This window comes from Patella vulgata, chromosome 4 (assembly GCF_932274485.2).
Source record: "Patella vulgata chromosome 4, xgPatVulg1.2, whole genome shotgun sequence".
Taxonomy (NCBI): Eukaryota; Metazoa; Mollusca; class Gastropoda; family Patellidae; genus Patella; species Patella vulgata.
Window position 1 is genome coordinate 70,585,445 of NC_065882.2, and position 18,443 is coordinate 70,603,887.

Consider the following 18,443-nt stretch of genomic DNA (forward strand, 5'->3'; position numbering starts at 1 on the left):
TCGACAGGAGGTAAACGAAAGGAAACGAAAAAAGTCACTAGAAGCAGCTGCCACCACCCAGCAACCACCTTTACCTCAACAAATCCAGGGTACTTCTAAAGATAGCTCCAAGGAATCCTTGGGTGAAAGTTCAGATAGCGGTAGATCCACTGCATCCAGTGGTTATAAGGTTTCGGCCACTGCACCTTATGTTACTGAGATAAATGAAACAAATCTACCATCTCTTGATGAAGAGATCCATGTAGATGACAATCTAGAAGATAAAAAGGATGCTGAAAATACCGAAGGTGCAACGGAGGAGGGAGAGAGTAGAAAGAAAAAGAAAGCAGTCGATGACAAAAGCAAGCGAGAGTAAGTTTCGTTTCCTTTTAATTGACGTTTAGTTAATAAAGATTATGATGTCTAGATGAGGGTTGTAAAGTGTCTTTACATGTAAAATCAAAATCGCTGAACCAACTACCGATTTATGATATAAAAATGTGTTGCATATTTACAAAGTCCTTGAATTAATGGAATATCATACGCTTTCATAGGAATTTATTATCTCTACTAGCAACCCAGACACAGACTAACACATTTTTTAGAAATCAGCATTAAGTTCCCGCAATTGATAACGTAGTTCTTTCTATTTTAAAAAAAGGCCGCTTTCCGCATTTCTCTTTTCCCCTTTTGTTGACTGTAACAGATTAAATGTAAGACGGATAGTTATATACCTGTAACACTTTCTAGTTTGTGTATCTCACGATTTCCATAGTGAACCCCATACATCCTTTTCAGCAAGATCTTGCCATGTTTTGCGATGTTTTGGGCGGGAGGGGGGGGGGACGAAAATTAACGTTATAGTCATGGAGGAATCTGTGCTGATCCCTGGCAGCTTATATAGTTAGTTTTATAATTAAAATATACATACTTTATGTTACAGAGCATGGGAAGCCATGTGTATATCAGAAAGAGATTGTGAAAACTCCAACGAGTTTGAGATTTCTGTTAGGAAAATGGTCAGACTTGGGATGTATTTTGTGTTGATGTTATTAGTATTATCCTTCAGTTGTATCAGTAAATTGTCTCTTATATGGATATCATATGGTGTGAATGAAATAAGAGTAAGTATACCTTTAGAGCATAGCATAGGATCACATCGCATCCATATAGCGAGATAAATACTCATAGTATATAAATTATCCAGGGGAAGAACGATCTAAGTCACATTTTTGTTTTCGCATAAAAGGCAAAACAGACTTTTGGGCGGGAATGCTTGACGCCAACAGAAAAACGAGTGGGTTTAATTACAACTTTAAAATGATATTTAATACGAATCATAATTACAAGTACAACAACTGACTTCCACTTTTCAGCTAAATTAAGGTCAAATAAATACGATGGACTTGTATTTGTCCGGCGGGGGGGGGGGGCATTTCAGAAGGGCCTTGGATCGATGTGACTCAGATCGTTTTTACCTGAAATTGATTGTTCAACAGAAAGCTTATACAATTTGCTACCAGATGGTGCCATTAACTGGGGATCGTTGGAAAGGTGACTTAGATCATTCTTCCCCAGGGTTCTTCATATCTTTAAAGCATAACATCATAGTAGACGGTACGGGCAATCTGATTAATATTCAGATCACATTTCATTTCGTTTTCTTTTATAGTCCAAGATTTCTTATTACCTGCCTTCACGATACTAGGATCTGGAAAAGTTGTTATATAACCCGCGTTCTGGTTGATGTGAATGAAACGGTCTGTTGTTGCGAATTCTCGGTGTGCGGTGCACAGAACCCTGGGGTAGACATTCGCAGCGAAGACAAAGCATAAGTTGTATTTCCAAATATCCACTTGAAACATCAACGCTGATTGGTTAATCAAATGCATGACCCCTAATGCGACCTACCACTATAACCGGTCAGATCTTAATGTAGTGGAGGCCATCGAAAGTATAAAAAAGCGAAACGTAATATAAATCTGTATTTTAATGAAATTGGTGATACGGGTGGGGTGGTACTGGTTTGGAGAGGGGAATTTGGAAGAAGCAGTGATAGTCTTGATATCATTATACGTATGTCGCTGGCTAGTACCTGTCTCTATTCTTTCTGTCAAAACAATATGGTTACCAATAAAGCTACAAGTAATCATTGTTTATCTTTTATTTTTTCTAGACCGGTGAAGATCGCAATATAATGTTTCTAAAACTTATATGGTGTCTTGCCATGCCAATGGTATTAAAATGGTTCTCTTGTTTGTTCAAAGCTCTTTTTTCCAACACGCAGTATCCGTCTAAAAAAGCCATCGTACTGGTAAGTAATGAAACATGTACTAGTATACATTCAGATACGCCTAACAACATATCAGTATTTTGTAGGATAAAATCACAATATAATGCACAGTTCTGTAGCTTATTACACTTTCTCAATGTAATCTGAAGGAATTATGTAAGAGATCTGGCTATACGTTTTACGGAATAATCCCCTTTGTATAATTTTAAAAACATATAGATATTAATGTAAGGACTCTTTAATCTACCCGGTATGGGATTATTGTAATAATAACAACCCGGGTGAAGTTAATCTTTAAGTTCTAGTAATTTACACCTGAAAATGTATCCACCTTTTATATTTTTGTGACGGTTCATACGTGAGATAAAGTAAACTCTCTTGAAGAGATCTGTCTTCTCATAGGTGATGGTCTTTCCTTTACACAATTACAGCATAGTTTGTTTCGTGCTTCGCGAATTAAAATTAAATTTTAACTCCATCTTTCCATCTTTCTAGTTAACAACAGTGGACGTGTTTCAAACTGGTGGTAAATGTGCTTTTGTAATTATAATAATGCCTTATTCGTCACCTCTGGAAATAACTCTTTGTGGACTTTCCGTGTGTCAAATACCGACATTATTTAATATCATCAAGGAATTTACTAGTAGACCCAGAAAAGAACTTAACATTTCTGGTCCAGAGATTAATAAACCAAGATTTTGGGTTACATTAATGGCATCAGTATTAGCCTTTATGGTGCAAGTTGGATCGCCGATTGTGTTGCTCACCGCTGGAAACTTCTCTAAACTGCCAACTACGGGAGATTTTTCTAAACTAAAAGTGGGCAGTGTGATTGTTTTAGCTTGCTTTCTTGTGAGCATTGGGTGGTGGGAAAATTATGCATTTGGAAAACTTCCTTTTTGTAATGTTGACATCAGTGCTGTTCGAAAAAATCTTCGCCGTGTTCGAATGTCTAGTTACATTTATTCAGCACCTATTCAGATTGCAATATGTGGCGCGTTGTGTCACTTTCTTCTAGAATCAAAGATCGAAGAATCTTTTCTATTTTATTGGAAATCGTTTACAGAAATGTTCTTTGATAAAGACAAAATTATTAGACATTTTAGTACTTTTGGATTAATGTACATACAGATGGTATCTACGTATCTGTGTGCCTATTGTTCGGGACTAACGTGTAGATTACATATGCAGCGTTTCGGATTTGCGTTACCAATTCTTCTTGTGCCAATCGTCACTACTGTTTTGGCGTCTTTGTGTAGGCCCATTGGTGTCAATAATGGATTTGTTTGGATTCAAAATTTAGATATGTGTCAAAGAATGACGCCCCCTAGTGACCGCGAGGGGTGGATAACTCTCGGATTATGCATAGCAGTGTATTTATCTTATGTGTTCGTAACTCGGCATATATGGTACCCGAAGCTGGAGAGAATGGCTAAAATAGAAAGGTAAGTCAAATCAAATTACTATGCTTCCATGTGATACACCAACGATTGCCCCCTCCGCCATCCCCTAATATTTTGCCACTAATATGTTAAGTAGTCGTTTGATGAAGAGTGTGCGGAAATACCGCTCGTTCTTTCGTAGTGTTTACATCAGCTTTCACCTTGGGTGTTATCGCAGACAAGTGTTCCCTGAGAAACTTGCCAGATAAGTCACATAATAGGCTTAGCCCAGCTTGGGATGCAGACGTGAGATTGATTAGAAGGCCTGTTCGATCTCGTTTCCTAAATAAAAAACACAATATATACTGTTTGCAGGGTAGCGTCCAAGGTAAATAATCATCAAAAGAAGTTGATCTGGGTACTAAAAATAAGGTGCGAGCTTGCGCAGTCTGACTAGCGTTGTTATCAATGCTATGATCTTGCCTAAGCAATTAGCGCTTTCGGGACAGCCGACGTAGCCTATTGTGTTGACGAGACGTAAAACAATACTCTTTCCTATGTGAGATAATTGTGTCATATTTGTGCATTCTTGTTATATCTAAAGGAGCTAAATCGCTAATATTTTGGACCTAGAAATTGGCACAAATGGGTCGCAACACATATAATAATGTAATATGAATGTATATAAACTGCTTTACATTCAAACGCGTCCGTTTTACTGTGAATTGTCATCAGTTATGTTCGGCGAAATACGTCAAAAGTCTCAACCGCAAGTCAGTTTCTAGCTTCTGGTTATTCCAGTCAACACCGATATTATTTATTGCGCATGCTCTCCAAATAAGAACATATCACCGTTTGACATGACTTGTGGAATATGTCTAGCCTCATTCTTTGAGCACCTTGTTACAATTGGCACTGAAACGCATTATGGTACAAGATTCGTGTACCAATGGTAAAATGTTTATTTTGTCTTAAATATTGGATATCAGAAGCCCACCTTTTCCAGGTAAGATCACAACACCAATGCTGATTTAAATTGCAAAGAATTCGTGTTTTCAATGTCGAAGATTTTGGATGATATTGAGTTACGGACTTAGCTACTTTAAACTCCGTGGTTGATTTCCAGATACAAATTACAATTATATATTTTAGTAGGAATGATCAAGTGAATACAATGTAACATATGAGGTGCTAATTCTAACACATTTCCACACGTTTCAGGCTATTTTCATTCGGCCATTCCGATCCAGTATACTCTGATGTCAGCCTCGCCCTTAAGCGGCGTCAAGATTTAGCTGAAAAAGAAGAGTATAAAAAGAAAATTAAAGAAATGAAGAATCCCATGGTTTATATATGCGCTACGATGTGGCACGAGATAAGACAAGAAATGATACAACTATGTAAATCTCTGTTCAGGTACGAACTCTTAATATATATTACATGGACGCCATCGCCATCATGTGTCAGTTGTGGCATAATTAGTCAAGGAGCAGGCATGGAAACTTTCGTGTCGATTGTGCTTGGAGTGGCGAAACCTTAGGCTTTTTTCGAAGAGCATTGCCCCAAATAGAAGAATAACTAAAAGATCTCCAATTCTTGGTCCCAAAATCTGCTTGTCCGTTGGAAGATTCTTTTGTTACAAGAATCAATCAAAATTAATAATCATAGTGTATATTTATAATATTCAGTCAAATACAACTATAGCTGCCCTGTCTGGGCAAAATGTCACTTATAGCACACACGTTGCATGGCTGTGTACCGTACCTGTCTTCATTAGCTCATGTATGCCTGTCTTCATTGAAATCATCCGTGCATTACCATGTTTTTTATTAAGTATAGAATCAATAAAAACATGGGAACGTAGGGACTATTTTTCTTTTTCTCGTATTTCCTTATCTAGTGGCATTCGATTACTTTTTGGAATTATCAGATATCCCCCCATAGCCTCACATAAGAACTTTTGGTCTTCGAAGAAATTATTAGTGAGCAGAAATTCGCCCGTGTATCTGTTTTCACTCAACACTTCCATTTCCTCAAATCTTTAAAACGCATCTATCGTAGCAATGATCTGTGTGTTTTATTTGGAACGTGTTTAACCAGTTCTATCACATATATGATAATGGCTGACACCAATATTCTCCTTTAACATCATTAATTTAATAAATCTGATAATCCAGGGTTTATTTCATTTCAGACTAGATTTCGACATATGTCAAAGATATTTAGCAAATAAAAATTTTGGAGCCCATATTGATGATCTATACAGCGCCGAAGGTAAGTTTGTAATTTTATATAGGAACCGTACTTCCTAGATATAAATTACATTATATGACTAAATATAATAAATATTGTTTATTCAGGGAATATGACCTTCTTTAGACAGCAAAATTGATTACATATTGATTACAAAAAAATAGTGGTGCAAAATCATATCAAATGAAGACCGCTAGACCGTCGACATCTTTATAATCTTTCGGGATCTGCTGACACCCCCTTCCCCTCCCACATTTTTATACGTCCACATTCATAATGTGAACGTATTATGCCGTCGCCCCTGTCTGTGTGTGTGTGTGTGTGTATGTATGTATGTGTGTGTGTGTGTGTGTGTGTGTGTGTGTGTGTGTCTGTGGTTCGCCTACAGGGCGCAATTCTTCATGGATTTTCTTCAAACTTGGTATACTTATTCCTTATACCCCAAGGAAGATCCCTATTGTTTTTGGTGCATGCCCGACCCCCCGGGGCAGAGCCACGCCCATTTCTAGTATTTGTTTGTTTGTCGTCTACAGGCCACATTTCTTAACTAATAATCTTGAAACTTTGCATACACATTCTTTGTACCCTAAGGAACATCCCTATCGTTTGGGGTGCATGCCCAACCCCCAGGGGCAGAGCCACGCCCATTTTCTTTTCGTGTGTCTTTGTGTCGCCTACAGGGCGCAATTCTTACTGGATTTTCTTCAAACTTGGTATACTTATTCCTTATACCCCAAGGAAGATCCCTATTGTTTTTGGTGCATGCCCGACCCCCAGGGGCAGAGCCACGCCCATTTCTAGTATTTGTTTGTTTGTCGTCTACAGGCCACATTTCTTAACTTATAATCTTGCATACACATTCTTTGTACCCTAAGGAACATCCCTATCGTTTGGGGTACATGCCCAACCCCCAGGGGCAGAGCCACGCCCATTTCCCATTTTCTTTTCGTGTGTCTTTGTGTCGCCTACAGGGCGCAATTCTTACTGGATTTTCTTCAAACTTGGTATACTTATTCCTTATACCTCAAGGAAGATCCCTATTGTTTTTGGTGCATGCCCGACCCCCAGGGGCAGAGCCACGCCCATTTCTAGTATTTGTTTGTTTGTCGTCTACAGGCCACATTTCTTAACTTATAATCTTGCATACACATTCTTTGTACCCTAAGGAACATCCCTATCGTTTGGGGTACATGCCCAACCCCCAGGGGCAGAGCCACACTTTATATACTTATTCTTTGTACCCTAAGGAACATTCCTATCATTTGGAACATCCTTATCATTTGGAGTAGGCCCTACATGCCCAACCCCCAGGGGCAGAGCCATGCCAATTTTCTTTTTGTGTGTCGCCTACAGGCCACAATTCTAAATCGATCATCTTGAAACTTAAAATACATATTCCTTATACCCTGAGGTTGGTCCCTTTTCTTTTGGGTGCATGCCCGATTTTGGGGAGATAACTCCATTTAACAATGTCAAACTCCATTTAACAATGTCAAACTGACGTGATATGCTTTAAATAGTTGTCACCCATGTAACATTCGGGTTTTTGTGAGTGGTTTCTGAGAGCCTTTGTTCAACTTATTTTTCAGAACGCTTTGTAAGTGTTAGAAGTATTTATACCGGTTATTTGTTGACGTTTCAAACCACCGTTTTCTCCCCCTTTCCTCCCACTGCTAAAGACCTTTTGGTACTGCAATGACAATGTCTCTCTCTCTCTCTCTCTCTCTCTCACACTAAATAAATTATAAATTCATGTAACTGCAAGTACATGTGCGTTTTCAGGATGTACATTTTTAAAAAGTCTTATGTTTGGGTGTCATTCGTTATTATAATTTAGTACCAAATTTATTATTAATAATTTGTCTTTTAAGAATATTAAGTACTTTTGTCAGATTGGGATTTAATTTCAGACTTCGGTTTCACTTGGTTCGGAGGAGATAACTCCGTCTAACAATGTCAAACTGGCGTGATATGCTTTAAAGAGTTGTCTCCCATGTAAAATTCGGCGTGATATGCTTTAAAGAGTTGTCTCCCATGTAAAATTCGGGTTTTTGTGAGTGTTTTCTGATAGCCTTTGTTAAACTTATTTTTCAGAACGCTTTGTAACCAGAGAAAATTAATAAGTGTTAGAAGCATTTATGCCGGTTATTTGTTGACGTTTCAGAACGCTTTGTAACCAGAGAAAATTAATAAAAGTGTTACAAGCATTTATACCGGTTATTTGTTTGGGTGTCATTCGTCATTAAAATTTAGTCCCAAATTTATTATTAATAATTGATTAATAATAAAAATAGCAAACCCCAACGGACAGTAGAAATTGAAAAGTTTAGACTAGATCAAATTACCACAGTTTACAGTATTTTGAGAAATGCAAATGCATTTGACATGTGTAGACTCCAACTATTTTTTCATGACTTTGGCAAGGTTAAGTCTATTCATTTCGTTTCGGCGAAACGTCCGGTACCCGATACTTCTAATTTTAAGCGGAATACAAAACGTGCGTGAAACCAAGGAATCTCAGTCATCAAATGACACTTTCCTTATTGTACATCATTCGCAGTTTGCACTTTTCGGCAGATCATCTGAGGTAAGAATCGATGTGTCCCAAGTACTTTATTTTCAAATCTTTCACTACTGTCAATCTTTTAAAGGACTGGGAGTGAGATTCAGACAGACAGGCGTGCGTGATATATCTATCGTCATCCGGATCGGTTAGACCGTGGCGTAAGAAGACTATCGTTGCACATGCTCTCAATATTTAGACCCGTAAAGCCTATACGTATATTGATATAAATAAATCTAATTCTCTACTGTTCAATACGCCTGGTTTTAAAATCTGTTGGTTTTTTTTTAGCTAAATACTACACGTTATTCGCAAATGCTTTCACGAACGTCCGCGCAATGCATTTTTCACTGACTGGGGTGGGTGTTGTTTACGCAGGTCTTTCTTTGTGTCTAAAATATTATGTGAACTATTAATTAGTCATTTATTAACATGAAATGATCCTAATCAACTCGCTATGTCATCTTATGTGTCAGATTTCCATTGGATTTGAATCCAATATGCTGTTGGTGATTATTAATAAGTTATACTCTAAGGACAGGAACTATTGATGTTGATGCACGACCCTCAACGCTAAACAAACCAAAAGCCTAGCCTTCTTGACAAAGTACCTTGTCAATCAAAGCAGAATTGGAATGTGGACGTATATTGTAGCGTTAGCGTTATGTTTGGAATTTATATATACATATTAATACCCCCTTTCCAAAAAAAGAGCATTATTTCGGTTAAGTTTGTTGACCTTCAAATAGGACAAAGTTTACGCTTAGCTTAACAACATGAGGTTGACAAATGGAACCATGTGGTGATATTTAGCCGACTCTCTCATTCTGCCAAATAAGAAATTCTGCCAACACGATTTAATGATTGTTTCAGTTCACATAATATTTGATGATGCCTTTCAAACCGACGAAAAGACAAAACAAAGGGTAGTTAACTCCTATGTTGAACAACTAATAGAAATTATGCCTCAAGCTTGCTCGTAAGTATTAAACTGTGTTTTCTCCAGCCACCCCACCCCCCTCCACAACCCCCGCCTCCGCTAAATGTGTTCAGTCGGCTTTGAATGTCTGTCAAAATAACCATTGGGATTTTTCTAGCTGCATTACCGCTGTTCAATGTTCAGTAACTGCCTTGTCAAAAGTCTCACCTAGGGGGTACTCGATTGTCAGTCCAGAACGTCTCGAATTGACAGAATTGCAATCAAGTGATACGGAATTCAGTCCTGTTACAGTTCTTCCAGTCCCGATAGCTGAGGTGGTGTGTGTAGAATCGTGACGTATTTTAAAATACAAATATGTTTCAGCTGCCATGATTGGTTGAGATATTTTTTATGCAGCTTTTCACTCGATTGACACTATTTTAGGAATTGAGAGAATTTAATTCTGGAACGTTCAATTGAGTACCCCCCCCCCCGAGTGTTAGTCTTGAATGCGCAGAAACGTTGGCTATTTAGTTTTGAATGCTAGGGCGTACTCGATTGAACGTTCCGGAATTGAATTCTTTCAATCCCCAAAATAGCGACAATCGAGTGAAAATGGGTACTTCGGGCTACAACGCATGCGTCGACTGGATATATAAATGTCTCATCCAACCATGCAGCCGAAACCTGTTTAATTACATCACAATTCTACTCACACCACCTCCGTCGTCGGGACTGACAAAACTGTGACAGGACTGAATTCCACGTCACTCGATTGCAATTCTGTCAATTCGAGCATCCCCCTAGTGTGTTTCTTTTTGAAGGGAAATAACTCTATTAATACTACTGCGAGAGGCAACCAGATTTGCAGTAAATTTTCTTAAGGGCACTTTGCTTAAGGGTACTTGCGTCACCTCTCTAAATACCAACCCAAAAATAAATTGTGTAAATTGGCAAATAATTAGTTCTTTGTTTCCCACTCATTCATTCATTGTTGTGTTTCAACTTAGTTCCGTTTCAAAAGGAAGCGTTACCTTAGATCCAGTAAAGAAGATAACAACACCGTATGGAGGACGATTGGAATGGATAATGCCTGGTGGTACTAAGATGGAAGTCCATCTCAAAGACAAAAATAAAATACGTCACAAGAAAAGATGGTCACAGGTATATTTTTAAATGTCATTTAGCAAATGTTTGTAAGACAATGTAATTTCTGATTATGATTTACTCTACAGCTCACTCGCTAGTTAGTCCGTTATCTGGAATAAACACATGATATACCTGTTTTCTCCGAAAGTCGTATTCCGAGAGAGAGAGGGAGAGAGGGGGGGGGGGTAACCTTTATTTCAATGATTCACTTGCGCGTATGTGTCTTTAGCAGTCGGTCGTGGAACCGGAGGACCCAGAGGTAAGACAGTTAATCCTACTCCTTGTCACGTACAATCAAAACCGACAGCGAACACGACAGATCTTTCTCCCAAGCAACCCCACTCGTATTCATGGAATTGTGGTCAAGATTCAACATGGTAAACAATAGCGTATAGTAAATCAGAGTTGATCACCTTTCTTTCAGATTATGTATATGTATTATTTATTGGGACATAAGCTATTAAAAGGCTACTCGTCAGCGGATGAATTGTTACGAGAAGATAAACAGAAAGTTAACATAACGGCACCTGTCCGTCCACATTCATCTTTACTAAACAGACTACCACATTCTGTTGTAGAGGAGGTCAGTATCAACATTCATATTATTGATACCATACATGAACCAGGTTGTTGTAGAACACCTCATATCACTTCTGTTTTAGGATGTTCACATACTGAGGATTGTGATAATGACTATGGATTGTTGTTGTTGCTGTTGTTGTTGTTGTTGTTGTTGTCTAAACAGCTTTGCATGATGACTCTGAGGGTTAAGCCTTCAACCAAATAGCTTCTGCTTCTGATGTCTGTAGTCCAACCTGTTGGCGAGCTAGGCTGTGAACGTTCGCCACTGTTCGAGACATAGTGTTCTTTTTTCTCCTAGAATATCTAATGCCGCTTGTTATTTGTCAGGAAAGTTCACATATATAGTTATTTATTTTCTTTGTTCGGAAGTGTCACTGTAAGTCTTGTTTTAAGTGTAAAAGTTCCTGCCTGTGCGACATCAGGTGTTTGGACCTTCAACAATGTTACAACCAGGATACTAATTTCTGGCATCAACATTAGCCACACTGGTGATATTTTAGATAATCATGTTATCAGAGCAACATACATTTACATTTATTTAACTGAAACCAATTAAGGGAAATCAAAATTGACGAATTTGGTTTGTTTTATTTTAAGGCCGCAAACACTTTCGTTATGGCATTAGATGGTGATGTAGATTTTGGCCCAGAATCTGTTCGTCTGTTGATAGATCGAATGAAGAAAAATCGTGACGTGGCTGCAGTTTGTGGTAGAATTCATCCGATTGGACAAGGTAGGTACTGGGTAGACAACGTATATTCGGATTGGTATTTACTGATTGACAATGCCATGCACTGATAAAATTCCGCACATTGTACGCTTATAGCGTAGTACATTGGTAAATTGCTTCTTTAACTTTTACAAATATTGCTTAAAGAGAGAGAGAGAGAGAAAGAGAGAAAGAGAGAGAGAGCAATGGGATTTACCGTCCACTCGATACAAACTAGGTCATTTCGGGACTTATACATGGTTCAATTTTAATTCAATAATTCGTTTGCACGTACGGGTCTATAGCAGTGGGAGGAAACCGGGGGACCCGGAGAAAACCCACGAGGTTGGACAGGCGACCCTACTCCTTGTCACGTACAACCGGGGGATCGAAACCCCACCAGTTGACTAAATGATAGACCTTATGATACAGCGCGCTCGTGCTAACTATTCGGTGGCCATCTCCCCCCCCCCCCGCACACTTAATTATCGAAATCCCTGCAAAGATAGCTACATGAACGTATAGTAACCCTTCTATTATTACATCCCAGGTCCTATGGTGTGGTACCAACAGTTTGAATATTCTGTTGGCCATTGGTTACAGAAGGCAACAGAAAATGTACTAGGCTGTGTATTGTGTTGCCCGGGATGTTTTAGTTTATTTCGAGGGTTGTCGTTAATGGACGATAATGTAATGCGACTGTATGCTATTGAACCAACAGAAGCCAAACATTATATTCAATACGAACAAGGTAAATACTATATTCTTTTAAAAATAATAAAAAAAATACTCATTACAGGGTATATTTGGGTTTATATTCTTGTTAGGAGCGTCAGGTACACAGGACAAAACAGAAATAATTTAACTGGTTGTGTGATAAAAGAAAATCAAATCCATGTAATATCTGTGTAGGAAAATGTCCCTATTTTTTTTAACAGTAGTACCTTTTCGTGTTCAATACACAAAATGTCAGAACATCTAACAAATACATAAAACAATAAGAGCCATATATGATGATTAAACAATAGGGTTATAGTTATTTATAGGCTTTTGTTCATTTTGGGGTTTTGGACATTAGGTTTGTATTCGTATAGAAATCAAATACACCCCACCCCCACCCAACCCTCTTTCAAACCATAAAAAAAAATGAAATAAACAAATTTATTGAAAAGCTAACTGGAACTGATGCTGACCAAAGACACGTTTAATCGAGTTGTAATATGTTGTATGAGTCCTTAAGTCTTACTTGTGCTTTGTGAAACATGTCTCTGGTACATTAATAATTAGAATATCATGTATTACAGGGGAGGATAGATGGTTGTGTACATTATTACTACAACAAGGATATAAAATAGACTACTGTGCTGGTTCGGATGCTTTCACCTATGCCCCGGAAACTTTCCATGATTTCTACATCCAGCGACGGCGATGGTCCCCTTCGACTATGGCTAATGTTATGGATCTGCTAACATCGTGGAAAACGACAGTTAAGATGAATAACAACATCAGTACATTATTCATGCTTTACCAATTTGTTTTAATGGCCTCCAGTATATTAGCTCCCGGTACTGTCACCTTCATGATCAGTGGATCCTACACAGCGGTATTAGGCTTAAACCCGTGGCAGTCATACTTATTGTCCACACTCCCCGTGTTGGCGTACGTTTTACTATGTCTGAAAGCCAAGACTGAGACTCAAGTGGCAGTAGCTGCTGTAATGTCGGCTGTTTATGCAATCGTCATGGTGATAGTTTCCATAGGAACTGTGATAAACATTGTTGAAGAAGATTTCCTAACACCAAATGTGCTTTTTCTGATCGGTTTATCAACCATATTCGTGATAACGGCTCTTGCTCATCCCAATGAACTTATGTGTCTTATTCACGGTATCTTGTATTATTTAACAGTTCCGTCAACATTTGTTTTCTTAACTGTTTTCTTTTTGTGTAATTTGAACATCGTGTCGTGGGGTACAAGAGAGGCACCTAAAAAGGTTGACCCAGACGAAGAAGCAGTTGCACAACAGGCGACGGCCAAAAAGGGTAAAATCCGAAAGTTCATCGAGTCCCTGGGAATATCATCTGTTCTTGAAGATCTTCGCAGCTTCATCAAACAGACACTGGGTCGGGAGAACGAGAAACCTTCTCCATCGACACCTTTATCACGTGACTTGGAATCAGGGATGTCAACACCAGCTGGAGGGTTGCCTCTTTCCAAACCAAAACCCAAGACAGCGCCAAGAAAGCCGAAGGAGAAAGTTGTGGTTATTGATCCAGACTTCTGGAAAGGAGTAACATCTTTGGAAGACGGGACCGATGGAGAACTTGAAGAGAAAGAACGGTTATTTTGGCAAAAACTTATAACCAAATTCCTTCTACCCTTGAAGGAGAACAAGGAAAAACAAGAACAGATTGCCGCGGATTTGATATCCATCAGAAATAATGTTGTTTTTGCGTATATGTTGCTGAATGTAATGTTTACCTTGGTAATTCTTCAGCTTGAACTTAAACAGGATATTCTCGAGGAAAAGTTCTTCATAGCCGGTAAATACGAGCCAGTATCTGTAATATTCCTAGGTGTGTTTTCTGTTTTGATTCTAACACAGTTCTTCTCTATGTTAGTACATCGATGGGGAACATTCCTTTTGTTGATTTCTAGTACGGATATAACGTACTGTACTAATGAAGGTCTGGACAGTACAGCAATGGCGTTAAAAGAGATTGCGGAAATGCAAACGGGACAAAAAGATATTATATATCCGGATGGATCTAGTGAATATAGCGGTCCAAAAGATCTAGGCGAATGTATCATTGAGTCTGACGAAGAGGAGGAAGAGGGGCATGATCCAAGAAGCAAGTTTGAGAAAATTGTACAAAGAGAACACAATAGACGGAAGAGTATCATTGCTATTACTGCAGGAGAGCTGCCACAAACTCGTCTTAATTCATGGGTAGCGCAAACTCGTCGGGATACCAAAACAATGGCAGTTCGTGATTTATATAAACAAACAACAAGTCAGAATTATCGACAGCAAGACTATTATCAGCCAAACGGTTATGGAAACACTTCCGGTTTCAGTAACAAAAATGATTTTCAACGCAGATATCAACAGAATCCCCAAATATCTCGATTTAACGCCAGACGATCTCGACGAGAGAGTGTTTTTGCTACAGATTTTGATGATATTCCAGAATGTGATTATGACTAACTGGTATGCCTAGGTTGTTATAGAGAACAAAATTTATTTCGTTAGAATCATGGATTATGACGTCTTGTTTTAATGAATAACTGGCGTGTGTATCATTAAAACTATCATTATAAAGAAGCAAGTTCGATGTTTCTTGAGCGACCCAACACACCATTTTGTATTTAGATGTATTCTTCTGGTCGTTTTTGTATTATCGGTTAGGCATTCTCTCTGGCAAGTATGGGTAAAATCGTCGGTGTTCTGACTTGTGTTTGTTTTGTTCAATCAGGATTCGGGTCCAACGAACCAAGTCTAAACCAAAACATTTCTGGTGTAAGCATTGGTCTTCTTGGCTGAGAGTACGGTGCCCCTGTTTAGTTATATCTCTATATACGTTTACCTGAGAGAAGAATGTTTTATTAACTTTATATATAAATTTTGAGTCAAAGTTATAAAGTATTATGAGAGAGAGACAGAGACAGAAACAGACAGAGAGAGAGTAACGAATGATATGTCTTTTCTTTCAATCAATAACTTGTACGTAAGGGGTCTTTAAAAGAGGGTAAAATCCAACACAAAATAAACCCGACGTTACTCAAGTGACCCTGATACTTGTCACATTTGGGATTAGAATACTAATTATTTAACATATTATATTAGCTAAAATTAATTAATTTTTTAACAATTCATTTACTTATTAATTTGTTTATTAACTGTTATAAGATTTTCTAGGCGCGATTTGTTCGCCCGCAGATCAAATTTGAGTTATTAGTCTGTCGTTAACTGTGATGTCATAATTTTTATTAAAAAAAGAACATGATGATAAAACTATACAATCACGTTGACAGTTATGATATACATGTCATTTATGCTGACTCCATGTATATACTAACGCCCATGTTTAAAGGATTCCTATTACTCGGGTATATCCGGGAGTCGTTTGTTGCCTGACTTCTTCACCGAAATCGTGCTAAATGAGAATTTCTTTTTTCGACTTGATATGTTTTTATTATGTTATTATATTTGGGGGTAGTTGTCCTGTCTTTCATAATATTCTATTCATAAGGGTCCGCATACACCATGCTTTTGTAATTGCCCGGTAAGTCCCACAACAAACTTGGCCCGATGTACGCCATAGGCTACCGCAGTACGATTTAAGAATCATATAATATTTATGTGGTACGATTGATTGTTTAATTTAAAATGTCCACGCGTTCAATTTTGAATGTGAGCTATCGTCAATATGAAATGTCCAATTGCTGATGTTTGGGGTTTTTTTTGTTTATTTTGTTGTTTCTTTTTTGTTTTTTTTTTACCAGTAACTGATCTCCAACCGCTACTCATCGTGTCGTTGTCGTTATTCTCCCCCTTCTTCTTAATAAGGGGTGAACCGACGAAAAAAGTATCGATTGACGGACTTCGATTTTTGATATTTCACAATTCTAAGATGACGGCGATGACGTCATGAAATTTAATGAAATGAAATGGAGTTTAACGTCCCACTGTTCTGCTTCTACTGGGCTAGTGAAGGCGGGCATACGCCATACGGTGTGCTGAAAGGAGAATTTTGCCCGACAGCGGCACTACGGTCTACTCTTCTATCGAATTCCAACTGCCACGGCTCTTTTACGTGCACACTAATGTATAGACGGGACCTTACGTTACCTTTGTCTCCAAAATGACGCCATGCTTGGTTCCTGGTCCACACTACACTCGTCTTATATCAAATTCCAACTGTCAAGGCTCTTTTACGTGCACACTAATATATAGACGGGACCTTTGATTTTCGTCCCATCCGAACGACTATACGTTACTCTTGTCTCCAACATGACGTCATGCTTGGTTCCTGGTCCACACTACACTTGTGTTTCTGAACAACCAATTTGGATATAACTCATTATTTCTGTGATATTTTATTTTTAAAGATTGTTTTATTATTTGTGGTCTTATTTATTCAACTTTAAATGTTTTAAAGAACATTATGGTGGCAGGTCTTCCAATCATTCTATTAATTACCCGTCTCGAATAATCTGACAGTTTCTATTGTATACTGCACAATAAATTATTGTATATATTATATTAATAAATTACATCCATTATTTTTATATTTAAATTTACAAGTTGATTGTTTAAGTTAATAAATTATAATCGATTTTGTTTTGTATTCATGGTTGTTTTGATCTGGAAAATTAAACAAAACTCCAACCCCACCTTCAATGACTTCCACACAAGGAATATATTAGAATTTGAAACAATAACGCGAACATTCTCTTAATTCGTCACGTTGCCAGGACGGAGAAGGTACAAATACATCGCAATCATTTTCCTAATTTGTACGAAATGTGGGGTTTTGTTTATTATTTGAAGAACGAAACATATTAAGGAGATGCTACACCGATAAATGCTAGTCAGTTGCAGAAAACAGTGGGTGCCACCGTTTTAGAGTTTTGCATGTAAGCTATATACGGATGCGATGTATACGTCGTTGGTTATCATGTGGGAACATCTGAAGCTACAGAAAACTAACACAGAAATTGCTTAGCTATGTGAAGTTGAGTTATCCCAGAGATAAATTATGAAAGATTACATACAGCGCAGGCGGTTCTAGATAATGTAAAGGGGAAATGCTGAAAATTTCAGTCAAATTGCTTCACTGTAAGCCGAGAAACCCTTATTTTAAAATCACTGTAGCCTCGATTGTCATTGTTACCGCTGTCACGACAATTAGCAAAGTCTCGATTGTCTATCAATGGGCGTTGACGAGCAGACCGGATTCAAATCCAATGAAAATGTGACCCATAAGATGGTATCGAGAGTTGATTATGATCTTTAAATGTTAATTAATGTCTTATTTATAGTTTATACAACATTTCAGACCTAAAGAAAGACCTGCAATAGGCAGATTTAGCTCTTGTATAACGTATTTTTCATATAATATGACATGCTAATAGGTAAAACAAGTTATGTGTACCTTCGTGCTGTGTAGGATGGTTACATAGAATTAAAGCATGACAAATAATATATATTTATGTAACCCTGACTACGAACAGAAGGTGTTTCGGCTATATCATCTTAACTGATGATTATACTAATGGCACATAAGATACAACAAAATGGCAATTATTGTTTAATTTTGTCAACTCTATAAAAAAGAAAATTAAGTGGGTTTAATTTATTTTTTCGAACCGTAATATTTTCACGGTGAATACAACAAATCGTGATTTGCGTGAATAATTTAACAACAGTTTCATTTTATTTAAGCTACAGCAATTAAATTCTTCAATGTGAAAGATGAGTAATACGGTATATTTTAATGGCTGGTACTGTCATCAAGTTGACAACATCCGCAATCACTAATCAAATTCCGTCATTTGTTTCTATGATATAGACTATTCTTGTCAGGAAGTAAGCATGGGGTTGACAGCTT

The 18,443-nt window shown here is 37.8% G+C and overlaps 1 protein-coding gene across 1 annotated transcript; it reads left to right on the top strand.

The window, feature by feature from the left end:
• Nucleotides 1-2,524: 2,524 nt before the first annotated feature.
• LOC126818707 (chitin synthase chs-2) lies at nucleotides 2,525-17,101 on the top strand. Its single transcript, XM_050546237.2, has 10 exons — nucleotides 2,525-2,535; nucleotides 3,379-3,717; nucleotides 4,876-5,070; nucleotides 7,497-7,504; nucleotides 9,344-9,449; nucleotides 10,400-10,553; nucleotides 10,963-11,121; nucleotides 11,718-11,853; nucleotides 12,380-12,580; nucleotides 13,134-17,101. The coding sequence occupies exons 1-10, from the start codon at nucleotides 2,525-2,527 to the stop codon at nucleotides 15,035-15,037; spliced, it is 3,213 nt and encodes a 1,070-aa protein (XP_050402194.2). The 3' UTR covers nucleotides 15,038-17,101.
• Nucleotides 17,102-18,443: the final 1,342 nt, after the last annotated feature.

Excerpts from the sequence above, each read along its gene's own strand:
- LOC126818707 (XM_050546237.2), top strand. Across the intron at positions 3,718-4,875 it reads AGAATGGCTAAAATAGAAAG|GCTATTTTCATTCGGCCATT; the intron begins GTAAGTCAAATC and ends CACACGTTTCAG. Across the intron at positions 12,581-13,133 it reads TTATATTCAATACGAACAAG|GGGAGGATAGATGGTTGTGT; the intron begins GTAAATACTATA and ends CATGTATTACAG.